Source organism: Radiomyces spectabilis (genome assembly GCF_025331425.1).
Source record: "Radiomyces spectabilis strain NRRL 2753 chromosome Unknown BYT42scaffold_4, whole genome shotgun sequence".
In the NCBI taxonomy this organism is placed as follows: domain Eukaryota; kingdom Fungi; phylum Mucoromycota; class Mucoromycetes; order Mucorales; family Radiomycetaceae; genus Radiomyces; species Radiomyces spectabilis.
In genome coordinates, this window is record NW_026251929.1 from 326,059 (window position 1) to 354,021 (window position 27,963).

General features: G+C 43.1%; 12 protein-coding genes across 12 annotated transcripts; 6 read left to right on the top strand and 6 right to left on the bottom strand.

The window, feature by feature from the left end:
* Positions 1-454: 454 nt before the first annotated feature.
* Positions 455-1,909, top strand: BYT42DRAFT_256672 (uncharacterized protein). Its single transcript, XM_051562730.1, has 4 exons — positions 455-853; positions 915-1,097; positions 1,160-1,231; positions 1,304-1,909. Exons 1-4 carry the CDS (start codon positions 644-646, stop codon positions 1,490-1,492), a joined length of 654 nt encoding a protein of 217 aa, XP_051424998.1. The 5' UTR covers positions 455-643; the 3' UTR covers positions 1,493-1,909.
* On the bottom strand, positions 1,574-2,900 carry BYT42DRAFT_544229 (aspartic peptidase domain-containing protein; the record flags this gene model as incomplete). The annotated part of the gene is made up of 4 exons (XM_051565748.1): positions 1,574-1,633; positions 1,716-2,008; positions 2,078-2,677; positions 2,747-2,900. 4 exons carry the CDS (start codon positions 2,898-2,900, stop codon positions 1,574-1,576), a joined length of 1,107 nt encoding a protein of 368 aa, XP_051424999.1.
* Positions 2,901-3,601: 701 nt separating this feature from the next.
* BYT42DRAFT_612025 (uncharacterized protein) lies at positions 3,602-4,138 on the bottom strand (the record flags this gene model as incomplete). The annotated part of the gene is made up of 3 exons (XM_051571577.1): positions 3,602-3,786; positions 3,857-3,924; positions 3,990-4,138. 3 exons carry the CDS (start codon positions 4,136-4,138, stop codon positions 3,602-3,604), a joined length of 402 nt encoding a protein of 133 aa, XP_051425000.1.
* A 1,939-nt stretch (positions 4,139-6,077) lies between these two features.
* Positions 6,078-7,325, top strand: BYT42DRAFT_562085 (PQ loop repeat-domain-containing protein). Its single transcript, XM_051567429.1, has 5 exons — positions 6,078-6,244; positions 6,320-6,446; positions 6,509-7,015; positions 7,086-7,178; positions 7,241-7,325. Exons 1-5 carry the CDS (start codon positions 6,171-6,173, stop codon positions 7,298-7,300), a joined length of 861 nt encoding a protein of 286 aa, XP_051425001.1. The 5' UTR covers positions 6,078-6,170; the 3' UTR covers positions 7,301-7,325.
* Positions 7,326-7,801: 476 nt separating this feature from the next.
* BYT42DRAFT_493548 (uncharacterized protein) lies at positions 7,802-8,422 on the bottom strand (the record flags this gene model as incomplete). The annotated part of the gene is made up of 3 exons (XM_051564223.1): positions 7,802-8,171; positions 8,249-8,314; positions 8,376-8,422. Coding segments are annotated over 3 exons (483 nt in total), but the record flags the coding sequence as incomplete, so codon positions are not given.
* A 23-nt stretch (positions 8,423-8,445) lies between these two features.
* Positions 8,446-9,387, top strand: BYT42DRAFT_256720 (Prefoldin). The gene is made up of 4 exons (XM_051562731.1): positions 8,446-8,522; positions 8,699-8,774; positions 8,849-9,015; positions 9,085-9,387. Exons 2-4 carry the CDS (start codon positions 8,742-8,744, stop codon positions 9,251-9,253), a joined length of 369 nt encoding a protein of 122 aa, XP_051425003.1. The 5' UTR covers positions 8,446-8,522; positions 8,699-8,741; the 3' UTR covers positions 9,254-9,387.
* Positions 9,388-9,958: 571 nt separating this feature from the next.
* On the bottom strand, positions 9,959-11,471 carry BYT42DRAFT_256760 (uncharacterized protein). The gene is made up of 2 exons (XM_051562733.1): positions 10,553-11,471; positions 9,959-10,476 (listed from the first exon to the last, which is right to left on the bottom strand). Exons 1-2 carry the CDS (start codon positions 11,329-11,331, stop codon positions 10,035-10,037), a joined length of 1,221 nt encoding a protein of 406 aa, XP_051425004.1. The 5' UTR covers positions 11,332-11,471; the 3' UTR covers positions 9,959-10,034.
* A 643-nt stretch (positions 11,472-12,114) lies between these two features.
* BYT42DRAFT_529268 (amino acid permease-domain-containing protein) lies at positions 12,115-14,763 on the bottom strand. The gene is made up of 7 exons (XM_051565387.1): positions 14,214-14,763; positions 13,934-14,142; positions 13,476-13,860; positions 13,142-13,407; positions 12,858-13,063; positions 12,508-12,752; positions 12,115-12,403 (listed from the first exon to the last, which is right to left on the bottom strand). Exons 1-7 carry the CDS (start codon positions 14,572-14,574, stop codon positions 12,339-12,341), a joined length of 1,737 nt encoding a protein of 578 aa, XP_051425005.1. The 5' UTR covers positions 14,575-14,763; the 3' UTR covers positions 12,115-12,338.
* A 2,576-nt stretch (positions 14,764-17,339) lies between these two features.
* Positions 17,340-20,139, top strand: BYT42DRAFT_562108 (ankyrin repeat-containing domain protein; the record flags this gene model as incomplete). Its single annotated transcript, XM_051567430.1, has 5 exons — positions 17,340-17,493; positions 17,566-18,906; positions 19,139-19,325; positions 19,434-19,644; positions 19,745-20,139. The coding sequence occupies exons 2-5, from the start codon at positions 17,825-17,827 to the stop codon at positions 20,134-20,136; spliced, it is 1,872 nt and encodes a 623-aa protein (XP_051425006.1). The 5' UTR covers positions 17,340-17,493; positions 17,566-17,824.
* A 648-nt stretch (positions 20,140-20,787) lies between these two features.
* Positions 20,788-24,131, top strand: BYT42DRAFT_562118 (kinase-like domain-containing protein). Its single transcript, XM_051567431.1, has 6 exons — positions 20,788-21,392; positions 21,522-21,809; positions 21,886-21,982; positions 22,059-22,190; positions 22,273-23,753; positions 23,821-24,131. Exons 1-5 carry the CDS (start codon positions 21,120-21,122, stop codon positions 23,724-23,726), a joined length of 2,244 nt encoding a protein of 747 aa, XP_051425007.1. The 5' UTR covers positions 20,788-21,119; the 3' UTR covers positions 23,727-23,753; positions 23,821-24,131.
* An 89-nt stretch (positions 24,132-24,220) lies between these two features.
* Positions 24,221-26,168, bottom strand: BYT42DRAFT_612032 (amino acid/polyamine transporter I; the record flags this gene model as incomplete). Its single annotated transcript, XM_051571578.1, has 9 exons — positions 24,221-24,429; positions 24,489-24,515; positions 24,577-24,632; positions 24,694-24,733; positions 24,808-24,982; positions 25,056-25,336; positions 25,400-25,663; positions 25,725-26,024; positions 26,108-26,168. The coding sequence occupies 9 exons, from the start codon at positions 26,166-26,168 to the stop codon at positions 24,221-24,223; spliced, it is 1,413 nt and encodes a 470-aa protein (XP_051425008.1).
* A 649-nt stretch (positions 26,169-26,817) lies between these two features.
* BYT42DRAFT_562129 (uncharacterized protein) lies at positions 26,818-27,926 on the top strand. Its single transcript, XM_051567432.1, has 2 exons — positions 26,818-27,585; positions 27,664-27,926. The coding sequence occupies exon 1, from the start codon at positions 27,249-27,251 to the stop codon at positions 27,459-27,461; it is 213 nt and encodes a 70-aa protein (XP_051425009.1). The 5' UTR covers positions 26,818-27,248; the 3' UTR covers positions 27,462-27,585; positions 27,664-27,926.
* The last annotated feature ends 37 nt before the right edge of the window (positions 27,927-27,963 follow it).

Below are 27,963 nucleotides of genomic sequence, written 5' to 3' on the forward strand. Positions count from 1 at the left end.
GCAGAAGAAGTAATCAGACTTTGACCCAGTGAGCGCAAGAGGAAAACGTCATCAACCCGACGAATGTCCATGAACCTTTACAATCGCGAATTGCACTAGTGTGAGTAACATCGATAAAACCGTTTCCTAGCAATATGCAAGTGAGGGTGCCTATGTCTCTAGAACCCAAGTGTGAGGACAAACGTGAGCTCCGATGATAAGTCTTCATTAGCGGTTGCTGCTTGAGCTACATTAGCGAGATGGAGCATGTAGAGTAGAGTTTGATGAACCTTCTTGATACAACTTTACTTCAAATGGTCAGCTGAGGTCAGTTAATCAGATTGACTGGAATTACAACCGGAATTTTGCTCGAACAAAATGTTGGTGCTGCCATATCAAATAAAAAGTATCCCGTTGTAATAAATTGCTCGTTTTTTTTCTCTTCCTGTATGAAATTATATTTGTTATTTTGGCTCTCATATTACACGAAGCCGTTCTTTACATGAATGTGGTTAAAGCTTCGGACATGGAGTTTACTGTATAAGGGAAATTCATAGATCTATTTCGACAGAAACGGGAATTTTTTTGTCCAGAAATTTTTCAAGGGGGCTGAAGAAGAAGTCGTTTGTTGCTGGATCTCTTTAATCTTTGATTGATACTTGTCATGTTGCGATCTCGAATCAACGTTTTCCGACCCTTCATTCGAACGGTCCACAACAAAGCTTATGGAAAGCGAAACCCATCAGAGGGTTCAGAACCATCAATGCCGTCGTCATCAGGAACTAAGCAACAGTTGCCGGACGACATCATGATTCCTGGACAATTTTTACGTTTTTTCAAGCAGAAAAAACCAAAGACCTGGACTCCGGAGAAAGTAAGCGAAGTCAAAACCTTTTGCAAAAAGATAATTCAGGCTCATCTGTGAGTGTATTTAGAATACTTCAGTAAGTCTCCATCGTCAGGGAGCTCGAGCGCTGAATCACAACGAGTTTGATTCCACACCGACAGTTATGCAAGCACGCATGGCTCAACGAATCCAACGAGCACTCCTCACTATGTACGCCACAGAAGCTCTCCCCACCGCATTAATAACACCACAACATTTAAAGATTCACGATGTAAAGATCTTCTTTTGCTGCGCAAAGAATATGAATGATATCACTCACCCTGCTACATGTAGATCAAAGTATCACGAAATCTTCGAAAATGCCGTATCTTGTATGACCCCATTGACAGCAACAAAACAAAAAGGGTAAAATTGAGATACAATACAATGGCCAAGCGTGAACCATTGAACTCATTTTTTCTTTTTTCAATTTGGCAGGGCAATGTTCATGGAGCGCTGATAGACCATGCTGTGCGTCTTGAAGCACTTATTCGATTCCACGGGCAGTTGCATCGACCAGTGTCCATTAAATTTGTTCCGGATACCGATAAGAAGCAATTAGATCAAATATTTGAACAATTATCTCTCGAACTGAAAGATACCAAGGAACCGAACGATGGAGCATAAAAAAAAGATCGCGTATATTTTCGAGGAATCATACATAGGTAATCATGTACAAAAAAAAAGGGTGAAGCAAGACTGTGTCGGTCACAGACCTTCGGGACGACTAAGGCCAAATCCCACGCGACGATTACCAAGATCAAAGACCTGTAAAAATATAATGGACGACATCTAGGTTAATACCAAAAAAAAAAGATAAACCGCTTCAATCACCATATAATGTATTTACCGTATAATATTGTTTCATAAAAACGTCTCCGAGAATCCAAGTATCTCTGCGTCCAATAGTTTGACCTGCAATTCCAGACAGGCACATTGTTCGCATCATATCATCCGAATGCATGATGTATTTATCAGGCGTCAACCACAAATTCACGCCATTGATCGTCAACGTCAACTCGGGCAAAGACTTGATATCTCCGCATGGTACCGACCACGTCCCGTCCCCATTTGATAAAGCACCCGGAATATCGCCATGAATTTTCTCGGCATCCTCAGCCGATGTCAAAATAAGTGTGGTGCCTAAACCAAAGTGACATAAAAAGTGATTAACAAAGTATCATTTTCCAATTTCTCTTAATAGATACCTACCACTGTCGACAATGGCTCTACGAGGACCAAGAGCTTCCCCGCCGAAAACAACCTCGTCCATACGCACCATCCAATAACCAGATGCTATAAGATCAGCGTACAAGAGATCGCCTTCATACCTTGTCGTATCAATCGCGCCAAAATCAATTTCTCCTCCTGTCGCTGTTGTATAGATGGCAAATAATGGTTCGTCAAGCACGCCTTGCATGGCATAGAACGGAGGTGGATTGAGCGAATTGCTCAAATCCGTCATGGCGAGACCAAATATACCGTCAAAAGGTGTGGCCATGAATTCGTGGGATAATTCGTGGGCGTCGGCAACGACTTGATCATCCAGGGTAATGCCTGCCACCTGGATTTTATCACGTCCCAAGTGAGCTCGAATCTGCCCACTTCCATAGTTAACTTCAATGGTTTCATCACCGTCGTCTCCATAGCTCGAATAGCTCGTAGAAGCATTGGTAACAAACTGACGGTGGTGTTTACATGTATCCACGGTAACGCAGTTGGATGATACCACCCAAACATCAGCACTGCCCGTATCAAACACCACATTAAACTTTTGCGGTGGCTCGCCAATGTAAATCTCGCCATAGTAACCTACAATCCACAGAAAAGGATGAGTATTGAATCATCGCCTGCTTGTAAAGAAATCAAGCTTATTTTTACCATGCTGGTAGCTGACTTGTTTTTCCTTGGTAGCAAGAAACGAATGTCCTTTATCAGCAGAGAAAGGCAGTCCATGAGGGGCGGAAAACCTTTGAAGGGCCACTTTATGTTGCTTTGTTACTGTTTCCATGGGCCTAGCCCAGCCGATGGCCATCAAGGAGAAGCCGATGAGAGAATATTGCAGAAACGATACCATAGACGTAAATTGTAAATTATCAAGATCAAAAGAAGAATGTTCTTACCATTTGGCCAAGAGCTTTATTCTTTTTCAAAATCAATGATCAAGCAAATGTATTTCTGTTAGTTGACAGGCCGTTGTTTGTTCATAGCTTATATCTATCCTAGGAAACATCCAAGCGACCTGAAGAGCATCTTCTCTGATATACCATTCAAATGCAATAACCCAGTCTTAGAAAATAACAAGTTTTCATGCTGATGCATATCGTTTTCATGGATATCAGAGTGCATCACACATGAGAGGATCATGTCTATCAGTCGTTTTCTGGGAGATCAACCCAAAGGATGTTGAAATTTTATATGAACAAACAAATATTGGAATACAAGATTTTTCCGCTGAAGCTCGGACTACCCGTTGGACGGTTAGATGAAATCAAGATTTAGTGAGCGGTAATTGTCATTTGTGTTCTTAGATGTATGTACATATCCAGACTGAAGGGGAAGCAACAATCATAATGACGTTATGTGATACAAGAGGAGCTGAGCGTTATTGTCTGAAAAATATACAATGATGAGTGTGAATATAAAAGCGAATATGGGAGGGAGGACATGAAGAAAACCGATCGAATCATGCAGAGAAACGAGCGACAAAATTGAGTACAATAGGTCGACGCAGCCTTAGTCGGTGATGTGGAAGGTAGGCGATGCTTCGTGATAAAAAAAGCCAATACCGAAACGATAAACACCAGGTTGAGTTTTGTTATCGACTGTCCATGTATAACTGAAATCAAGAAAGCTCAGATGGGTATCGATCTCCTTGACATAGCTCCCTGTTTTGCTTGCATCAGACTTTAGCAAACCACCTAAAGAAAATCATATTGATATGGAGGAATGAGTCTAAAAGGAGTTTGGAATACATGCACAGGTACATACCCACAGTTTTGGCCGTCCTTGCAGCGGCATAGCCATATAAAGGGAACCGAGTCCCTGGCACAAGTTCCCTATAGATATAAAAGCATATCAGAGTGGAAATTACATTTGACCTTACCCGGATCACTAGACATACCAGGTTACTTGAATAGAATCACCATGTTTAAACACTTGTCCCGACGCTGGTGAGGTGACGATAAAAGGCGGATACCGTTCTGCAAGATATCCCTCAGTAAGGGACACAATGGCGGCGTATATAATCAGCAGTGAGAGACGGAGAAACATAGCTGTTCGTGAAAGAAACCGAAAGATGAAGAGTCTGAATCTTGTTTTTTTATTTTTTTATTTTTTATTTTTTACATGAACTTTATGTTAGACGGTTTCCTGTGGCGAATAGCTTGAGTCTCCGACATGAACCTTTTTTTGGTGGGAAAATTGTATCATGCTGCAGAGCTTTGTGATCATTACGAAAAAATGTGATTCTTATGAGAAAAAAAAAGGAACAATAGACCCATTTTGAGAGGCGCCACACGAACTTTTGATAATTCATTGTAAAGCAGCGCGTCACTTGGAGTCCGAACATCTGTTCTCAGTTTTTGATGAGACGAAATATTAGCATTTAAATTGAGCCGAAGTTCGCCACCACACACGCACATGTACACAGACGCCAGCGACAATATCATCCAAATGCTTTTAGCAATTTGATCGAGCATTCGTATGCATAGCCCAAAATTGTACTTAGGGTGTATAGACTAAAGTTTTGGAAACTTGTTTAGTCTTTACTTAATTTTTTGGGGTGTGATTCATTAGTTGATCTAGCCTCGGATTTCCCGTTTTTAAAGCAATTCCTGCCTTATGTTATTTTAGGAGAGAAGAAGATAGAGCAAGACAAGCTTGCTCCATTGGCAAACGTATCCAGCATGAAGACATAAATTGGCGCATCATTGTTTGTGCTCTGTCACACATTCGTTGAACGACCCAACGTTGGCTGTTTGATATGATGTCGATTCAAAATCGGATGATTGCAGGACAGAAAATGAAGACTAAGTAAGGGACATTATGGATTTGTACACTTTACATCAGAGTGCACAGTAACAACGGTGATGCTAGGCACTATGAGAGAAAAGCGTGCAACGTCAGTAAATGCCAAGACACAGCTAAGCAATGCTCATATTCACGGACCAATGACAGCATCAACAACGGGTGGATCCTATTTTTTTTAAGCACCGGTTCTTTTTCTGGTAAGCTCAATTGGTCCACCATCAGAGGATGGTGAGACGTTGCTGTCAAAAAGAGCAAGCAAGCAGTGATCCCAGTGATAAGTTATTTCACACAAAACACCAAGTAATACTGGTGACTGGTGGTAATCCACTACGATGCAAAGGGTCAACACTACTCGCGGCTGCAAACAAGGATTTGTTTAAGCTTATCGTAGGCCAGGTAGTTCTCAAAAGCGGATCCGTTGTTACATGCCAACGAAAGATCTCCCAGGGCTGCATTCGACAAGTTATTAATGGATTCTTTTAAGACTCACAAGTTACTGAGCAGAGTATCGACCAAGTGTCCTCATGACTACCGCCCCATTCTGTGTAATAACGCGGATTTTCTCCTAAATGTCAGGTCTATCATCTCTTAAGGCGTAAATCCTAAGAAGGAAACCAAAAGCAGCTGTCAGCCCCAGCTATTTCCTTCGTTCTAGTTTTAGTCGAACTACTGTCGTAATTTTTGATAAAAAAAATTGCAAATCAAATCTTACGGTTGAATCTAAATACATGCTAATCAGTGGAGCCGCAATCATTACTGAGAGGCTGGATTTCTCGGTTGATTTTCCTGCAGTCAACCTGAAAAGAATGGACTTCGGGGCCCATGAACATGCGTTATGATTGGTCATTTTCAGCAAGCAAACGCGCGCCCGTAATATGGGAATGTTCGGCACAATGCGGAGTCGCAAGCATGATCTCCAACAGCTGTCACTTGGGCCGAACCGCTCAAGCAATCAAAGCCTTTAAAGGAGTTGCCATAATAATTGGTTGTTTTCTTTTCATATTCGATCAAGAAGCTTGAGTATCTGTGTATTAAAGAAACCCATTGTCTGACCAGGTTTGCGATGAATGTGGGTGTTTGTGCACGAGACTTCCCCAGATTTCGGATCGCCGCCGCATCACTTCCAATAAAAAACCAGAAATTCACAGAAATAGACCAAGCATTATACCATTTTTGGAAGGTAATAGTAATTTTTTTTTCTTTTTGCTTTTCACACCTGTCAAAGCACACCCATATAAGCATCAACAAGTGACAGATTCTTCCATTCTGCATAATGGTGGATTTGCAACTCGCGTCGTCGATTACCGGCTATATGTCCATTCTATGCTGGATTATCGTCTTCATTCCGTAAGTTCATTTCATTCTCGAGATTGGTGCCCGGACAAATAGCAAACAACTAATATCTGCCATGGGCTGCTCCAGACAACTCGTCGAGAATTATCGGCTCAAAAGCGGAAAAGGGTTATCCAAGAGCTTTCTTGTCATTTGGCTTGCAGGCGACTTTTTCAATCTCATGGGAATCATTGCCGAAGATCTGCTGCTCACCATGGTTAGTTGCACCCTGATCCTCCCCACTGTTACAAAAAAGGTCATGCTGACGAGGAATTGTAGTTTCTGCTAGCACTTTGGTACACGGTGGCCGATATTGGCCTCATTTGGCAAGTCTACTATTACGAACGTCGTTCCGATAGCCGTGGAAAAGCCAATCGTCGTAGAGCATCGGGATATAACGATGAGGATGCTGATGATGTTCAATTATTGGTGGGCCACCGTCGCATGAGCAGTGAAGCGGACGCTCTGATAGAGGATTGGTTACCCGAGGACCGGTCAAAGTCTTGGACATCGATGGATTGGATCGGCCTGAGTTCAATCATTCTCACGACGGTGTTATCATGCTATCTGTACTTTGCGAATCATCATCAACATGGATCCGACGGATCAAACAATGGTGACGAGACCTGGGCGGTGATACCGCAATTATTGGGATGGACTAGTGCTATCCTGTACATCGGCAGTAGAATTCCTCAAATCGTAAAAAACCATCGTCGCCAGAGTACAGAAGGGTTAACTTCTGGTATGCTTATTTGTGCCGTCCTTGGCAACGTCCTCTTCACCATGGTAAGTGCTCCCCAGGGTAGTACCTGTCTTGACCATGTTGCTAGCGGATCTGAATAATGTTTTTCTGCAGTCTATTTTCCTACGATCGACCGAAACAAGCTATATCCTGAAAAACCTGGCGTGGATTGCTGGAAGTATAGGCACTCTGGTTTTTGACTTTACGGTAAGAGGGTAAAAGTGACGACAACGGGATGAATGGATGCTCACATGTGATATTTTTGCCAGATTTTCCTTCAATTCTTTTTATATAATGCTTTCCGAAAATCCAAACGTCAAGCAGACTAATTGTGTAATATAAATGTTTATAAGGATGGTATGCTTGTTCCGATTGTATTTTTATTCTCTCTCGTCTTTCTGTACATAGTTTGTCATTAGATAATGATTATAAAAAAAAAATAGAATAAATGATGGATAATATAAAGTGTTACATATGAATATGGACTAGGAAAGAGAAAGATATGCTTGTGTATCATGAGATGCCATGGACCTTTCAGCTTATTGTGCATTTATCCTTTCTCCCTTCTTCCAACGACATGAGCGTGGCTAGTTGGATTTGCTCATTTTCCGTCAACCGCTAAATGATCTGTGCGTGAGTACCGAGGTTGTAACATTTTATCTTCACCAAGAAACACTCCAATAAAAACTTACACCGGCGCTTGCTTTCGCTTGTAATCGGGTGATCGCTTGCTTACGTTGCGCACTGGTCTGACTTTCTTTCAGTCGTTGTCTATGCCGAGAATGATCAATTCACTGCATGCATCTCCCCGCCGCATCCCTTGCCTTTATTTACCTTTCCGATTCCATTTTGGAGGTCGTATTGGATTGATTGTGGCGCATGCCATTTTTGGCCGCTCGTCGAATAGCCGCCAATCCTGCGAGTTGATGCGGCGCTTTGGAAACAGCTGGCGCAGCAGGTCGGCCCTGACACTGGTGATCTGCTCCGAGACGATGCTTGACGCAATACGATTGACCACAGTCAGGACATTGAATGGGCACCAACAGTTTGGCTTTACAACCTCGTAAATGGCAGATGTTGCCTGGTGATTTTGATGTTGGATCGGCACAGTTGTTTTGAATGTGACGATTGACTCGGATATTCGGATCTTCGCCTCGGGGACCAGGTACAGGTTTCTCGCATATGGGACACGTGGGCACACTGCAAAGCACGTGCAGCAAATGTAATTTAGTAACATGGAACGTCATAAACCATTATATTACGCATGCCAGACTTACCGAACATCAAGAGTTGGATCCTCCAGACTTGGGCAGTGATGATCGTCTAATTTGAAATGTTCTTGACTAGAAACCGTACATGTTAGCTCAAATAGTTGCAAAAAGGTCGTGGTCCTGAGAATCTTACCAAAAAATCTTTTTGCAGTGATAGCAAGTGTAAGGCAGAAAATCTATGCAGATCACGATCGCATGAGATGGCGTTGCCACAGGAACTCTGGTAGTGGAACAACCTACCTAATTGGCCACACCCGTTGTAAGTGCACCGTTTGCCAAGGTCAGGAAATTCCATGTTATTTTTTTATGAAAAAGAGGGGAGAGTTGAAAGAACAATAAAAAAAGAGGACAAATAAAGAATCAAAAAGAAAGAAATAGTAAATCAGGCACCTCTTTGGTTTGTTCGCCTTGAAAACTCCGCCAAGCGCATTCTAAAACCCTTTTCTGTTTTTGCAGCAGAACTTTGTCGAACTATTTTTGTAAAGGTCCATTTGTCATCATGTCTGCCCTTTCCGATGACGCTATCCGCAAGGTTTTTCATCTCGAAATTTCCATCTCAATTAGAACAAAACAATAGGGCTGACTCATCACATCCTTGTCCAATAGGTGTTTGTCGAACTTCAAGCAAAATATGTCGCCAGCTCGCAGCAAGTCAACGTGGTCAAGAGTCAGATCCAAACAACACAACGCGAACGTAAAATGGCGGAATTAACACGACGTGAACTCGACACATTGGGAAACGATACCAAAGCTTATAAACCCGTTGGCAAAATGTACTTGATTCAAAAAAAAATATACGATTTACCATTCAACCATCGAGTGATTAACGCGAATGTTGATAGGTTCCTCCAAGCACCTCTAGGGGAAATGAAGAAACATTATGTGGATGTTGTGGCTCAGTCGGATGAAAAGATTCAACAATTGGAAAAATCGCAAAAATACTGGGAACGCGCTGCTTCGGATGCACAGAGTAATCTCAAGGATATTCTTCACGGACCTCGCACCATGTAATCCACTTTCGTCTGCGCCCCCTCCCCCTTCCCCATTTTCTTATTTCACTACGATTGGTTTTCCTGTTGCTTTGATACGGGCCTCCTTGGCATGTCTTTGGTTTTAGAAAAGAAAATAGTTATTATTGCATTATTGTATTTACGACATGATGAAAAAGGATGGAATGATAAACAGACGCTAAAGATGGAATGGATGGAGAGGAAATACGAGAAAACAAAAAGGGAAATATATCAATTAGACATAAAAAAAAGAAGTTTTCATATTGAGATTAGGAGGTGCCTGACATGAATTCATCAATTTTGTTGCGTAGCATCATGGAAGTTTTGGATTTAAGAAACCGTCGCTTGGAAATGGTGGAGGAACATTCGCTGTGTCGGCTTTCGTCGCTGATACTGCTGCAATCCGAGCTACTGACGGAACTTAGCATACTTGCGCGTATATGTGTTTTTTCCATTTCTTTGGTGGTTTTGGCTCCCATTTTTCGCAAATACTCTGCAATGGTTTTGAGCCCCCCGCATTTGGCGATATCCAAAGGCGTGGGAACGTTCTTGCTGTATGGATTTGGGTACACACCGAGTTCAATCATTCTCGCAACGACTTTTGGGCGTCGACTCCGTACCGCCCAATGAAGTGGAGTTTCGCCCTTGTCATCACGGGCATCCGGTCGTACTTGACAGTCTCGTATTAACAAAGTCACGAGACGCGTTTTCCCCGCCATGCATGCATAATGGAGTGCAGTAGCACCTAAAATTTCCAGTTTTTGCGCGTTAGCTTTTTTTTTTCATTGTTCCAGCTTGTTCAATCCTAACGAAACCATAATTTCATTTTTACCTGCGGCATCCACTTGCTCGAGCAACGTAAATTTTGATTGACGTATGAGATAGGTAACGATTTCGGGGTTATCGTGTTCCACTGCAGCGTGAAGAGCGGTTTCTTGCTGTGGACCTCGAGATAGGATGTCGGCATTCGTCCGTTCCAGCAGTAATCGTACGCCGTTGAGATAGCCTATTTTTGCGGCCAAAACAAGCGGACTGATCTTATCGTTGGCATGAGTCGTGAGTGGCAAGACATTGGGATTGGCACCGGCTTCAATCACACGCTGAAGTGCACTTGTGTTCTTTATCGCAATCAAAGCATGGATCAAGCTGTAGCCTTCTTTGACCGATTTCACCGTGGCTGAAATTTTGGCAACGTTGGGTCGACCGCCTCGTCGAAGATAATTGCTACAAAGATTAACGCAAGCATTAGTGAATGTCATTTTTTTTTTTTTTTTTTTTGCTGGTTCATTCATTATTATACCAATCTGTCAGAGCACCATACCTGATGAGTCTGTCAACTTCTTCTTTTTCGCCTTTTCCGCGAGCAATTGTATCCCAGAAACCATCACCACAAGCGAATTGAAGCGATCCATTTTCTTCCTGTTCCGGCGGAGTGCCTTGGTCAGGGAGTTCATCCTCATTGCTTTCGGCTGGGAAATTTGGCATGAGTGTCGGCGAATCGGGCCTCAAAGGTGTGACCTGGTCAAGCCAGGATGGCGAAGAAGGTAGCGGCAAAAGAGGAGAAATGGGCGGTAAGGACAAGGTAGGAGAGGCTAAAGACGAGGGGTATGGAGTGCAACGGTCAGAATCATCGTCGTCTTCAGAGTAAATTCTAGATCGGGCACCCATGGTAGAATAAGAAGATAAAGAAGAAACACAACTCTCGTAACTGTTATATGAGTTGCGACGATCATTTTGACGTCGTTTCATGCGTGCATACGCATTAGCAGCTTGTTCATATTTGGTTTGATAGAAATACGTTTCGCGTACAGCTTTCTGATACCGCAGCGCTTGTGTTTCAATGGTACTCTGTAGCGTCCGTTGTACCTCCACCTGTAGGTTTAATTGATCAATTAGAGAATCATGTCGAGCACTCCATGATTCGAGAATTGCATCCATGGCTTTTTGTAATCGTTGTTGAAGGTCGCCGGAGATTATTTCTTGTACGATGGATTGAAAAGCGTCTATGAGAGGGGCGTCCAAAACGCTACTTTTATAATGTGGTAATGGTGGAAGCGCGCAGCTCTGATAGCACTCCATGACTTTAAAGGAAGGAGAATATTAGAAAGAAAGAAAAAAAAGACTGGAAACAAAGAAATGATAAAAAAAAGCAAGCAATGAAAGTTTATGGTAATTGATAAAGCGAGTCGTAACCATTTATAGCGAGCTGTTTTTGCTCGGACGGTGTTTCAGTGTGGGTGAGAAAGAATGTTGATATATGTGTGTGTATGTGTGCCTGTGTGCCTGTGTGTCCGTGTGTGGTGTGCGTATGGGGTGTAAGTGGGCGCGTCATTGGCCGGGTTAGGTGTGTAAACATCCCGTTTTCCATACAGTTCGATAGTCGGGACCAGTTAACGTGCAAAAGGGAGTAGGGAGCTCGTTTTCAGCTATGAAGCGTGTAGAAGGTTCATAATAGGCCTCCTTTTTTCCTTCAGGTTTCTGGTCCCTCAAAAAAATCACCGGAATGCCGTGTTTTCATAGGGCCATCAAGTGATCTTCCGAAGCATCATGCAAACTTTGAAAACTTTATGTACATTGCACAGATCCGTCCCGTATATGGATATTCACCGGGATTGGTTTTCTTTTGTAAAATGCTCCCTTTTGATCTTGCACTGCAGCTCGTCAAACAATGAAAATAATTTCCAATTATCTTTCGTTGGACCAGTTTTTCTTGTCAAAGGGGCCCAAGTTACTCAAAACTTTGTTGATGGTTTGCCTTTCTTCAGCCGCAATCCGTCAACTCGATTAAAAAAAAACTTGTCATGCATTGACATATTACTCTGTATGCAATCGTGATTATTCTAATTACTATTATAAGTAGGCAAATGAAGAGGAGATTGGCTGCCCTTGTATGGTTAATTTTGCTTTTTTAGAAAGGAAAAGTGCACGGTCTTGATGAAGCTGATATTTGTGATGGATATGTGAGGGATGAAAAGGGGAATGGAGGGAGATAATACAATATAACATAAACTAGAAGACAATAATAACAACAAAAACAACAAGAAACAAAAATGCGAATTATAATGTCAGTGAGGATACATAAAAAACTACGTATACACCATCTCCATATTCTGATACTCCTTAGAACGCCTCTGGAACCGTCGAACGATATCTATTAATGATCCATGAGTTTACGTTTTTTTTTTCTCCTGCAACTTTTTTTTTCTTTTCGCAACACAAGATCATCCTCTTTATGTTATCTCTCCTTTCAATTACCATGCCAAAAGTTTGCTATTGCTTGACGATATTTCACGTGGATGAGCCAGATAGGGATCGCCAGTAGAACGAAGCCCAACGCCGCCAAGCTCTCAAAGGGCGCTTCGATAAATGGTGTAGTGCACAAGAACAAGGCTACAACACAAAAGAGTACCGGAGTAGATAACCAGACGCGATAAGGGCGCTTCAGATCGGGTTCCTTATATCTGAGGATCAACAAGGATAGAACGGCCAAAAAATAAAAACTATAAAATTGGCGCAACGGTGAATCTCAGCCACTTGGATGGAACCCCCACCCCCCTTTCAACCCCCTTTCTTCCGTTTCTTTTTCTTCTTTTAGGCCTACTTACAACCATGCACATAGAGAATAAAAGTTGACCAGTCCGCGGAATGAACCCACCAAAATGAGCAGGGTAGTCAAACCTGCTTGCAACAAAATAGCCGTCAACGGAGTCTGACGCGAAGTGTTCAGTTTCCCAAAGAATCCAGGCAAATGTCCTTGCTTTGCCGACACATAAATGATACGGGCACCCGTGAAAACCGAAGCGTTTGCCGTCTAGAAAAAGAATTAAATGGTGACGAGTGAGCCAACACGCAATGCAGATCAGGGGTTCCACAGGTACCAGATACTCACGCCAAAACAACTGAGCGCGACACAAACAGCAAAGAGAATTCCGCCGGTGGGGCCAAAGAGCTTTTTACCGAAATCCATGGCTACCGTATTGGTATGCATGATGACTTCAGGGCGCAGAACGGCTAGATAGGCCACATTCGCCAGTAGATAGGCCAGAATAACAGTGGGAATGCCAAACATAATGACGCGAGGTAAATCTCGATGAGGGTTGTTCATTTCACCTGCCACATAATTGAGGTTGTTCCATCCATCGTAAGCCCAGAGCCCTACACACAGCGATCATTGGTCAGTTAAAGGGCTAGTCCATGCGTGACTGAGTATTCATATAAATTACCAGAATAAAATGCCAAAGCGTATTGTCCGTAGGTCATGACATCAATGTCTGCAAAAGGAGCTTCGACTTGGAAGCTGTTGCCTGCGATGGGACCCTTGGCCAAAATAACAAAGCCGATCACCGAGATGACGGTGGCCGTGAGAACCTTGAGCACTGTCAATACATCCTGCACACGGATGCCGGCACGGATAGAAAACGCGTTGATGACACTCAAGATCAGGAGACTGACAATGGCGAGAAGTTTGGGGAGAAAGCCGGGAATAACGGCGTCGGCGAGTTCCACGGATGCATCGGTATCATGGGGTATTTTGAAGAAGTAGGTATGATATGCAATCCTTGAAACGTATTCACCAAAAACAATACAAACAATAGCAATGGATCCAGGCTGGCATGACCAAAAAAAAGTGTGAATTGCATGAACATTTTTCGATCTCTTGGTAGGTGCGTCGTGGATTTACCTTTTGTACTACGATGCTCACAAATTCAAACATAAAAGACACTAAGCTGCCAAACGCACGGTTGAGATAAACGGCTTCGCCTCCGTTCATTGGCAGCATGGTCCCCAGTTCTGCATAACATAATGCACCTGACAACGCCAACAACCCTGAAATAAACCATATCACCAAAGCCGTACCAGGCGCACTGTGAGTGGCTTCCAAAACAGGACCTGTCATTGAGAGATGAGTAAGAAGCAAAGAGAAAAAAGTGTCAAGTGGTGGTCCTTGTCATTTGAAATACCTGGAGAACTAAACAGACCACTGCCAATCATGGCGCCTATCACCAAGCTCAGACCGTTAAAAAAGGATACTTTCTTTTGTAGTTCCGGTGCTCTTGCTTGGGTTTGGGTCAGTGGTATCATCGGAATGACGTCAAAAGAAAAGACAGATGTCGATGAGCTGTTGGCATGGTGGGTGGATGGCAGCAATGTTTGCTGATCGTGGTGATCCGACAGCAGAGAGGCAGCGTCATCGTCTTCATCAGGAAGAGAACCAGGCGGATCATGATCCAATGCGCTATTATATGCATCGTCCAGTTCGAAAGCCGACTCCAGTTCGCGAGATTGCAAATGTTCATAATGGTAAGAGGACGAGGGACTCATGCTTGAGTTTGTGCATGCATTGGATTAACAGAAAGAAGAAAAAAAAGAGTTCACGTCTGTTTTGTGCCTTGCTTGGAGCGGAATTTGAAAAAGACTATATCGATCCCACATTCTACGATGCGGGTCCTTTTTATTGTTCACATAGCCATTATACAACTATCAACCCATATTGAATAAACGTGAAAACACATGAATCCCTCTTTCCTCTTCTAAAAAATTTAGTTGACAAGAATACCCAATTGTTCAGCGGCTTGTAGACCTAAATATTTAAAGGAGCCTGTTGTGTCACGTAAAAAATTCCTTTCATCAACACAAATCAAAACCTCATTTCCTGCCTATCCTTGGAAACCGTAGCTAAAAAACTTGTCGGCATCCAGCTATGTGATTTTTGATTCCTTTCAACAATAGTTGGGGTAAAGTGTAATGAAGAAACTAGGATTATAACCTAGTCATCATTATTGTCTGTCGATCCATCGAACCATGACGGTGAATAAAAACGCTTCTCAAAAGAGAGGCCAAAAAAAAAAAAAATGGATGACCTATACTCCCCAACTTGCCATATTTGCACTAGTTCCATTGCTGATGTATCGTAACACAGGCTGTCACGTTAAATATTTGATCGCTCGCTTTATTCAGCTGTGTAATATCCATTAGAGAATTTTTAACTTGGTAGTTGGAGAGTACATAAAAACTGGAAACAGACGCTAGAAGCACAGGGTGAAATGGTGATTATTACAACATATCCAATTCCCAAATTTTGTTGATATTATAAAAAGTCTTAAGGACAGCAGAGTTTGTAACCGGTATCGCACTGGATACCAAACCAACCGCAATCAACAGCGCATTTGGCATTGGCTTCTGCTTGGCTACTGGCGGAGCAGAAAGGGGAACTTCCGTCAGGACAGTTATCTTGACTGTCGTACGTGCACCAGTATTCGCGATTGGTGTACCAACGTATAGCAGACACACCACCGAGGATGGCAGCGAAAAGTACAACAAGGGTGGCTGTTCGTCTGGTCATACTTGCTCTTTTTATAATGACAGAAACGAGTTTCTGTTACCCCATTTATAGATTGTGCTTGTATTCGATGTCAGCCAAAAAACGTACAATATGGCATTAAAAGTATCTCGGTCATAATCATGATGTTATTGTTGAACAGCAAGTTTGCATTTAAAATACCGTATAACAATTGAATAGGACCCTACAAGTTTTTGTTTTACTATGTTCTGCACCGTTTTAAGAGCTGATCTGGTGCGACACATCAGGACTGGCTACATCAAACAAATGCTTGCAGCTGAACCGAGAGGCCCAAATGAGTCCCTTTAAAAGTGGTTAGATATTGCGATCTGTAAATCGCCTCTTGCAGTCTCCAAGTTTTGGCAGGTTGCTAATACATACTTTAGCTTGCGCTTTGTGGGTGTTCTATAATGTTAGATTCAGTCTTTGCCTGTTTCCGCAGTGGATTTTTTTCAGTATCCCAAAAATGACCTCCTAACGATTTGCATCATTCTGTTGTAGCGAAGAGCATTCACTGCTTTAAGGTAGCATTTACTAAACAAAGATTTCCCCATGCAGTTGAGAAGGATAATGATTTGTATCGATTATTCCACATTATTTAACGGTTCCTGTGACGGGGTTCTTCAGGATACTATATGGTCAAAAACCAGTTTTTTTTAATGCAACATCTCAATATGATGTCGATCTGCCGCCCCTCTTTGAGAAGGCCGGTCAGGTTGAAAGGAGCTTGAGCTTGCCCAAACACTCGGGCAAGTCGACGTATTGGCATCTCAAAGTCGTCAACAGTTGGGTTTTTGGGTGGTATTGACCTTCAAATTACGAGCATTGCGATTATCTTGTGTTGACGTCTTTACGCGATGTCATGTTGTATGTGGCACCGACGATTTGTTTGTTCCTTGCCGTTGTAAGAACCACGGTGTCACCGATGCCGCGGAGAACGTTCGTTGGAAAGCTAATTAAAAGTACTGTTTCCACGAGAGACAGAGAATAACATAGAAACAAGAATGTATTATTTAGCGTTGAGAGTTGTCGAAACGTGTAAATAAGGAGCCTCCTTTGTGAAACCTGCCGAGTGCATCCTTACTTTCACGTTGATGTTGCTTTATTGTCGCAAAAAGGATCATTTTCCAAAATCAGGGTAAATCCCGTCAACGACCAATCATTACCATGGTACTATGATGAAACCTTAACAGTAGATTGTCCGAGGCATATTACAATTTTCTGAGGCCCTTTTCTCAGATTAGAAAAGCTATGACAAGGCAAAGTCTCCAGTTTGGTTACAGGCACAGTTTTGTAGTCACCGATCAGCTGACAGGCGAAACAAAAAGGAGGACCATCAACTGGTTGGCGGTTAGAGCGGTCACGAGGCTTAGTTACGGATATGAACTCATGGATAAAGTCGGAGTAGCGGTTCCAATGCTGTCTTAAGATTCCTTATGCAAATGCTCCTAAAACGTCAGGCGTCAATGAAAAAAAAAAAAAAAAAAAACTAGAGAGACAAAATCGATAGACGATCGCCAAACAGCGGTCGGAAGCATCAAATAAAGGGACTCCGCATCGTCATGGGAGGTTTTTATGAAACACTTTCCAAATAAACCAGGAGACAAAAGACACTGAAGTCGTCATACCCATGAAGGACCCATGCTAGATAGGATGGTCGGGGGGAGTTTGGTGGTTTATGCCCAAGTAAGAAAGCAAAGCCGAACCATGCTTCAACATTCAGTCTCAGCCGGATCGGTGTGGGAACCATCGTGAGATAAACTTTGATTTTCGTTCACGAATCAATCCATTGGAAAGGGAACGCAGTGGATATACTGCATATGGTTAGGCAACGAGTTTATTTATTTATTTATTCAGCTGACGTACGAGGACCCTTTTTTATCTCATTATCTTGGAAATAGGTAAAGGCAGAATTGTGAACTCAACAAAAGAGACGCGACAGAACCGTACTCAAAATGGATAATTGACAATAGACGGCCTGACACTCTTTCACAACAACCGTCAGGGGAAATTTTAGTACAGACAAGGGCCAAAAGACATGACTAAGGTTATCCATAAAAGGCTATTTTTCTCGCATCATTTATACCATGATAAACGCTGAAGAACTCGTCCAAAGGTTTCCTTATCGCTCCTTCTACTCTTCCTTTCTTTTTTCTTCGTTTTTCATCTCCCTTTCATTTTATATAGCGTTCTTTTGCAGTTGCTTGCGATTGTGAAGAACCCGATTTCATCATGCTACCCTCGGTCTCGATCTTAACACCGTTCTCGAGCACGGATGACCATCACCGAAAGATGCATCGAAGTCATCCACATCCACATGTCACTGTCCCTGACGAGGAAGACTGGTCTTCCCGCAGCGCCAAAACCAATTTGCTCATGCTGAGCCAGCGGATCCCGAATTCTCAATTGCAACAAGCTATTCAAGCCGAGATCCAGCGCTTATGCTCGGACCATGAGCGGCTTTTGACCATGTTACAACAACGAACATCTATATTGGAGCGACAAAACGATGAATTGCGAGGGCTGGCTTCGGAACATCAGCGGCGATACGATAAAGCCGTTCGGGAGATGCAGTTCTTCAAGAAGAAATATGACAAGGCTGCGGAATTAAACAAACAGCATGTACGACCGCGAAGTCTATCGATTGGATCGCATTCTTCAGCCGAAGGTCCACCGAAATCGCAACCCTCCCCACCGATATCACAAACTCACATACAAAGTTACCCACTCACCCCTACCAGCCCACTACCTTCATCCAACTTCTCTGTCGAACTTCTATCCAATTACCCACCGACCGAAGGTTCCAAGCCGAAACCCAACTCCATTTCACGTGCCACGGGTAATTCTATCGCTGGATCCGTTCCACCAACGCCTCTATGGTCACCAGCACCTACAGAATTCTCACACTCAACACATCCTCCCATCCCTCAATTCCGGCAGCATTCTATTACAAGCGCCAGCATTCACAGCTCTTACTCTTCCAGTACGGAAGGATCTCATTACAGCAAATCTTCCGATCACAGTTCTAAGACTGGGATCAAACAGAAGCAATCATGGCAATTTCTTCAACAGAACCCTTCGGCCCCTCCTTCAACGTCTCCATCCGTTACCATCTCGGCCCCATTTCCCAGTAACTCCGTACACTCCGTTCCTATGACGCCAGTACGATCGAGCACCGCGACGAACGGATACACCGGGGCCTCCCTGATCCAGCAGAGAAGGGTGGACCCCTTGTTGTTTGGAGGATCGGATGCTTTATGGGAGACAATAGCGAAAAGTCAGGGCAGTGACGTGACAGTGGAGAAAATTATTAGGTACAGTGGATTGGCTCTCATTGGCAAAGCGCTTGCCTATTATCTTTTTAAAATCGGTTACCCTATTTTCGGGAGAGGCCTTTTTTATTATTATTATTGGACTCAAACTTCGTAGTGAACAGAGGGGGAGGGTTGAGCGTGATGGGAGAATGTATATTATTTTCTTTTTTTTTGCCAGATATGAATGCGAAAAACATGCGACTCCTTCAAATGTTGACGACTCTTTTAATAGCAATTTTCTGCGTCGTGGAGGATCACCAAACACAGCCAAGCAATCCCCATCAGCTCATGCGGTAAAATATGGTTATGGTATGATTCATGCCTTGATTGTCACCAAAGCCCCTGGGTCCCTGGATCTCCTCCTTCAACAGGGAGCCAATCCCAATGTGATGACACTCAGTCAAGTTGAAGAAGACAAGGTAATCAAATTCATCCGAAAAATACAAATACTTTTTGATTCATAGGGCGTGTCATCGCCATGGTGTTCAAATGTCTCGTTTACATGTTTTGATTATTTTTCGTTTTAGGTCTCTCCATGCTTTTTAGCTGCAAGTGTGGGCTGGCTCTCAGGGTTGCAAAAGCTGGTGCAAGCAGGCGGAGATTTGATGACCGCTCGAGGTGGAGGTACGAAGAACAAGACGGCTCTCCATACGGCGGCCGAGCATTGTCATGCAGCCGTAGTAGAATATATTGTCAGTAAAACTCAAGGAGCGTTGAATTTGGAATTGGATAGCGGTGGTAAGTGACCGGCACAAAAATGATGGGCATTGTTGATTTTGGAAGCAACAAGGGTGAAGTGTCTTATCAACTGCTTTATTTGGCCATGTGGGTGAAACAGGAGCTTCTGTCCTACACTATGCTTGCGCATCCGGTCACACAGACCTGGTTTCGTTCCTGGCACGATCATGTCAGATCCCTGTAAACCAACCAGACCAACGAGGAGAGTTACCCATCCATTGGGCGGCTCGTCATGGACGATTAGAAGTGGTGACCTTGTTAATAGAACGATGTGGATGTGACTGCAACGCATATGTGCCTCGGAAAGTGCCGACTCCTTTAGACCTTGCAAAAGCGGGCGGCCATAAACGACTCGTCGATTACATCAAAGGTGCTGGAGGCTTAACAGCGAAAAAGCTAGATAAACGACGAGAAGAGGAACTAGCCAAAGAAGTACCTGAACATTTAGAATCTACATTAGCTAAAAATGGCTTTTCTTTCCTGGATGATTAAATATGTATTTTTTTTTTTTTCAACCATGGAATACGCAAAAGATATTCAAATGATAATGATTCATTTAGGAAAAAATATGGAGCCAATATGAGCATTCATGCAAATTATAAAACAAGGCATGCAAACAAATCAAAGAACCTGAATGCACAAGAGGAGACAAATGGGAAAACGAGGTGACAATGATAAACCAAAGAAAAAGGATCTGCATGTTCTGGGGGGAGAAGACGGGAAAAAAAAAACCAAGTTGGGCCAACCTGAATACATTGGATCTCCGATCAAGTAAAGCATAAATGAATCGATAGACCTCGTGGGAGAATCACCTAATTTCTTCGGGAATTCCCAGCCGATGGTTCATTTTATTAGATCACGTGAGAGATGAAAATTGTAATCGTAGGATGTAATCAACCGTGTGAAGCTATTCACCGGTGCAGGAGATCGAGCTAGATCGAAGCCGGTACGATGGGAGAATGTAAAGGAATGGAAGGCAACAAAAAAGCAAGGAACACGTTACAGAAGAGAAAGCGGCAAGCGTCGTTATGCCAACGATTCAAAGATGTGGTGTGCCGAGAAAGGCAGTCAATGTGCCTTAACGAGGTGATACCTTTTTCTTTTTGGGCGACTATTTTTTCTTCCATTAGTGGGGGAAACTGCCTTTTTTTTTCCTTTTCCCTTTTTCTTTCTTTTCAAACAACCCTTTGCGGAACAGCCAGTGTTTTCTGTCTTGAGTGGCTTTTGGTTGCACACACACACACACTCTCTCACTTACATTCACTTCTCTTCTTTTCTCCTGTATCTATTGTTCGGCCCTGGTGCCCTGTTGTTGTCCCTGTGGAAAACGACCTTCTAGTTTCAATCATCCTTTGTACATTCCAACTTTCCTTCACTGTTAATTGCTGAACTCTTTTTTTCTTTGTTTTGTTTTTTGTTGTCAATATACCCTTCCATTCACCTCATTCAACCACTTGTAATATATATTATACCCTATGCCTATACGTGGTGTGACTGAGCATATACGCACGAAATGGCGACGCTCATCTACCAAGTTAGATTCTCCTGTGGTGGCCACACCTTCGCCCGGGTCGCCTTCCGGGCGGAGTGAAGAACCGCCCAAAGCGCCGCCTAATTACGCTCCCAACCCAGACGGCCAGCTTCACGGTATTGGTGTTTACACATTTCTGCACGTGTTGGGAGACGGCAAATTTAGTCGAGTCATGCTGGCCCAACATTATCTGACCATGGAAAAGTTCGCTGTCAAGGTAATTTATCAAGGATGCAGTATATGATATGTAAACCATGGTGACGGAAAAGAAAAAAAAAAAAGAGGGAAAAAATTCAAGGAGGTGTGATAACAAGGAGTAGATTCCACAGACTAAGCAACCGCGCAGGTCATTGATAAGCGGGTCCATGATTATCGTGTCATGTCACGATTGGTACGTGAAATCGCATTGATGGAAGTCCTCGATCATCAAAATATTGTCCACCTATATGAAACGTACGAAACCGCCGATTCACTATTTCTCGTGATGGAATATGTGCCTGGTGTCAATCTGGATGAACACTTGCAACACTCAGGGGGCCAATTACAAGAAACGGAAGCCAGAGCCATTTTTCGACAAATCGTTGCCGCAGTGGATTATTGTCACAGCCGATGGGTAGTACATCGCGATCTCAAGGTATAAGAGTTGAGAAAGAGTAGCAGGAAATACTCTGTGCCTGAACCAGTGATACGATGATGATCATGATGTGTAGGCGCCCAATATTCTATTGATGCCGAATGGGGAAGTTCGTTTGGCCGATTTTGGTTTGGGGAATCGGTTTGGCATGCATCGCCTGAAAACCATCTGTGGTAAGATGTCTGAAACGAGGAGAAAACAAATGGGAAAAATCTCATCTGGGACAATGACTTATGGTGTGTATGGTAGGTTCGATGCTCTACTACAGTCCCGAAATTATCAGTGGCCAAAAATATATTGGTCCCGAAGTGGATTGTTGGTGCCTTGGTATCTCATTGTTTCGCATGACAGCTGGATTTGAACCGTTTGCTCACGCACGGAGTAAGTGATCTCGGATCGTGTTAGCAAAAAAAAAAAAATTGGGTGGTGACTGATGTGAGTTCGTGATTTTCCTTGTTTCAAGCTGTCGGAGAGTTGAAAAAGGATGTGTTGAGCCGCAACTATCCGATGCCTCCCCACCTGAGTGAGCCACTGAAACGGACCATTCAAAAATGTCTTGCGGTTGACAGACGACAACGGATGGGGGTGCGCCATACACTGAAAGATGATCCCTGGTTGAATGATGATGGAAAATTGGAAGATCTGTTTAAAGATAAAACGACGATTTCGTATGTGGATGATGCTTCCAGTGTCAATAATGATATGGATAACAGCAATCGATCACGGCTGGAAAAGGAGCGAGCACGTAGTCAATTCATCCGCGATATGCAAGAAGAACAACGGAGAGGTTATCGTGTGAAAAAAACCGTCATATATCATCCGTACAATGCATCCATCTATTTCACCAATGGCATCGCCCATTCCCGTGATACTGAAGAAAATTTTGAAACGTATGAACTGATACGGCGAGATTTGTTCCATGAATTCAAGCTGTTATTACAACAGGTGCACCTTCAACCCATGCGAAACATGCCGCTAAGCGATCTGAAATCCCCGATTCAGCATATCCTACGTAAATTCAAAAGAACCTCTCATGAAAAGCAGCTACGTCGATCCTCCTCTGCTTTGAATTTGTCGCAACTGTATCAACGGGTGACCAAGGATCAGGTGTTTTATTACACCATCCAATCCAATGTTTGCGCAGTATCATCCACCACTGTTGTCTCTGGATGTTCCTCCCATTCCATGTCCACATTTTCGGTCGATAACCGCATGCCTTCCGTGACCACCACCAAACCTCGCCTTCCGCACCTTGCCACCCAGCAGCAACGCGATGAATATGAATTGTTGCTTATTGTTTGTTCCGCCTGCGAATTTCTGGGCGTCAGTTACAAGCACGAATCCAAATCACGACTTGCGTGCTTGTTAACCTTGCGCGATTACACGGTGCAACGAAAACGAGCGTCACAGGTGTATTCTCTCATTTCCCGCAGCACAAGTTCCAATGTGACTAACATCTCGGTGCCTTCGTTGGCGCCCACCCATCGACAATTGTCCAGTGACGCGGTTTCCTACGCCAGTTATTCCGATAAAATCAGTGAAGGAAGTCAAACCCACTGGTGGGCAAGACAGATGAAACGATTATCGCTTCCCATTCAATCGAGCCCTTGGTCCAATACGATCCATTTATCGTCGACGGCATTACGTAGTAACCTACCCATGGGTGGTCATGAGCGATTGTCGAGTCAGCAACATCAACCATCACGATCTTCAACAGCGGGTAATAAAGCCACTACCCCCAGTGATGAAGGCACGACATTGTTTATGATTGAAGTATTCTCGGTTCCTGCCACCAAAACTTCTACGAGAATCGTTGGTCTACGATTCTCGAAAATGAAAGGATCTTCCAAAGCGTTTAAACTGGCGACAGGATGGATTAGCTGCGCGTTAGCTTCCAATAACGAATCATCCGAATAGGTGACGACTCGTTATCACAAGATGACGGTAGACTTCATCCGAACCTAAAGACGATGATTACCCTGTAACTCTCTAACCATATATCCATTTATAGCATGTTATTTTACAATCATTTTTGCATACAATTATTATTATTTCTTACGTAACGTCCTTTGTACATTCATACATCGATATCCTCTTTCTCACCACCGCTGACCATTTCTTCTTATATTGTATCATAGCTTTTTCTTTCAGTAGATGAGTGCGTATGGGAATTTACTTGACTTTTATCATGATCCTCGTTTCTTTGATATAAAAGTACTCATCATTCGTTGCTCTCAAGCGAAGTTGTATGTCTCATAACTCTCTTGCAAGCCACACCCCATTTCCTCAACTGACAAATAAACAGTTACCCTTCCATGGGACCTAAAAAATTTTCGGTAGATGATGATGTCGATATTTTTCATTTATTGGTATAAATCACTAGAGTTGTCTTTCGGGGACGTGTGATCGGATTAGTCAGCATAAGGCTTGCTATCGGATTCTGCGGTTGATATACCATCCGAAGGATATATTTCTGGGAAAGAGTCTCTTTCGATTTGGTGAACGCTGCTACGATCTTCCGACGACAAGTTGATCCTCGGACCAGTAAACCAGTGGCGGGCATACAATGCGTATCCCAGGCCTGCACCAATAAGAACAGCCCCAACCGCCACGCAAGTATCTACAATGTACCATGTAAGCATGCTGTCCAAAGTCACAGCTTGTCATCCATTGACTTACAGTTCATATTGATGGCCGTGACCGGAGCTAAAAATAGTTCACTCAGTGGATGTCAGTTTGCGCCTTTTTCGCTCGAGATAGATCATACCTTTCGGAGGAAGAACAAAGAGTACAGTGATGAACAATATCCATGCAAGAGCCACCCTAATATGATGATGTTGGGAAATTGTACTGAATTGCAATGCATTTTTATGGTCATTTTTACCATCCAATCGGGCTGGAAAATGAGCCTAAATGCAATGGGCCTACAGTTACGGAAATAACAGTCAACCACTTTTTTATCAACTTTTGCATGTCCATAGCTCACTGTTCAGTATACCTCTAACAAACTGCTTCTCATTGAGTAGTTTGGTGATGATCGGCATACCATACGAAAGATAACTACCAATGGTCGCTATGGATGTAATAGCAGAAAATGCGGTAGCATTGCCTACAGATAATAGGCCAAGGAGAGAGGCGACGATCACTGAGAGCCATACAGCATTCAACGGCGTCTTTTTATATATATGAATCAATTCAATAGGCGCTGTACCAAATGCTGCCACATTGTCCCTGCTTTTTTCATACCTGGCGTTTTTTATCGATCAAATGCCACCATCGGCTACCGGGCATAGCCCCATCGCGGGAAAATGCATAAATCATTCTGGAATTGGATGTCACCGTTGCGAACCCGCAGAACCAACAGGCGAGCATAAGAATAACCATTAACACCACCGCCGGAGTTGGACCAGCGCAGTCGACTATGATCTGCATCACTGGGAAATTGGTGGTTGTCTCAATCGTGGTTTGCAGATCCTGGATACAAAATAAAAATCCAATAATGAAACCCCATCCTACTATAGCGCTCACTAGATGAAAGAATAAAAGAAATGAATACCAATGCCTAGACAACGGACCATCTAAGCTCCTACCAACGATGGCCATAATCATGCCTACAGGGCCGCTGACAGCTGCATTTTGGGTTTCTTCTGCCATGTGAGCGCTGGCATCGTAACCAGTAAAAGTGAACTGGGCTTGTAACAAACCGATTAAAACGACGTAAGCAGGGCTGGACCATCCGGTGTTATTGTTGTAGTGAGTAAAGACAAATGCGGAGGATTGATGGATTGGCGCTGTTGCAGCAATCGTGCAGATAAGCACCGTAGGTGCAATCACCTGCCACCAAGTACTAATACCTGAGATCCGCATTCCGTTAAATATGCAGGTCTCTGTTCACCATGAATTGTCAAACCATACTGTTAATCCACCGCATGACTGTGGGACCCAAAGAATTGGCCACGCCGTGAGTGAAACATATAAGAACGTGAAGTCCCACCGTCGCACCCGTACTGGGAATCCAAGCACCGTGAGTGGCGACGGAAATGGTCGCGCCTAGCATGAGAGCAATGCCATAGTCGACGCCAGCAGTGACCGCAAATTGCCCGATCAGGTTGAACCATCCTGTCATCCAAGACGCAAAGGGGGCATATCGTGGCGAACTCAACCGAGCCGCCCACCAGTAAAGCCCGCCAGAAGTGGGGTACGCCGAAGCAATTTCTATTACAGAAAAAAAAACCCGATTCTTTTGAATTCGTTTGCTCTCAAAGGAGATAAACGTAAAATTACGGATGACTATCTACCTGCCATTGCCAAGCCCACCATGAGTGTGAAGAACGACACGCCCACCCAACCCCACGTCATGGTCACCTAAAATCCTCATTCTTCGTATTAAAAAAACTTTCTACATGTCTCGTATTGCATCTTCACTTACGGGCCCTCCTGTTGTCAACCCAACTTCAGATGTGGATGGAAAACGTTAGCAGAATACGAAGAGTGAACCACTCTTTGTCACTTACAGCCAAACAAAGAAGTCAGACCAGAAGAAATACAAACGACGCTCAATGCCAGGCCATAATTTCCAAGTGACTGTGGCAAACAACTTTTTTCAAAATCCATAAATCCCGCTTCCTGGATCGCATTCTTACTGTAAGTTCTCGCTTGAGTTCCTGCAATTGTATCCAAGATTATTAGCTCAGAGAGAACCACCCTTCTTAAGGAGCCAGGATCTCATATCATGCCTGCTTGTATCCCAATTGTTTCAATCGTTCAGCGTCTTGCGCTGCTATTTCTTCGGCGGTCGCCTTTGGCCACATAAGGGAGTCGAGGGAAGATTAGGGTAGACAGGGAAACAAAAATCAAATATAATAAGGAGATCAATGCATGATGAACTTTAAATAGAATCGATCTTCCTTTTATTTTACATGCCCGGAGATCGAATGCAGTACCGCAGACTAAACATAAATAAACAAAAAGCAACTGGTACAACTGGTACAGCAGGTTCTTTTCTTTTTGAAATGACGTAAAAGTTAAAAAGTTACCATTGTCAACATTCACTATTATGCAAATGATACGTAATCTCCATGGAGAAAATGAGCGCAAAGACAAAAGTGCCTTTTTTTCACTGGCAGCCTTTCTTCATCAAGTGTAGAAAAAGAAAAGCAAAGTGGAAAGTACATATCCAGCACGAACCAATCAATGACAGACATCAAGAGCAAGTAATTTTATCACTTGGTAACTAATGTTTATCATGTCTATGTCGTGGCTGCTACAGCGATACCGTAACTACAATATTCCTTCCGTTGTCTTGTCATTTAATAAGCAGATTTGATCACCATCGTTGGCCAACCACATTAATGGAGCATGATCTTCCTCTATCTTGGAATTGTTTCATAATAAGAGCAAGTTTTTCAAGACTATGTCGATAGATATACACTAAGAGTTATGGCAACAGGTCTGATATTATCCTTCATCGTTTTGGTGGCTACCGAAATGCTCCTTCCCTCGATCATCCGCTGGTACTGCGCCGATAGGACTTTTGATTCAATCCAAAATCCGTTGATAGAAAAGGAAACTTTGCGAAGCTCCGTTAAAGAATCGAGCGTGATATGTGCACAAAAGTACATCAAGACAACTTATAGTCCCTACCAACCGTGAAAATCATCAAGGCCTTGTACAAAGTGTAAAGATAGCAAGACTGACAGGCAGCTAGAAGGCGCGACTCCATTGGCACAAATGTACAGTATAAAGATCCGATGTTGGTTAAATCATAGTTCAGCAGCTATTAGATGAGGCTTCAGTCGTTGATCGCTTGAATATATTACAATGCCAATTATAGAGCATAGTTGTTGTTCGTTACCTCTTTCAAAAATGATACACCGTAATTTAGGGCGAAGAAATACAAACAAGAGCTCTACGGACGTTACGGTATAGTTGCCAATAATCAAGTTTCATCTGTAAGTTGATCTGGCATAAAATGCTGTATCGATCTCTTGATGAAGCAAAAAAATAAATTGAAAATAAAGCAACATCTGTGCATTCAGAGGGTTAATTGTTTGTAATCGTAATTAACAATAACTCGGACAAATTTTAGGTGGACATATGCTTGTTTGAGAACAAGTGCTAGCAAGCAAGCAAGCAAGCAAAAGATTTTTCTCGA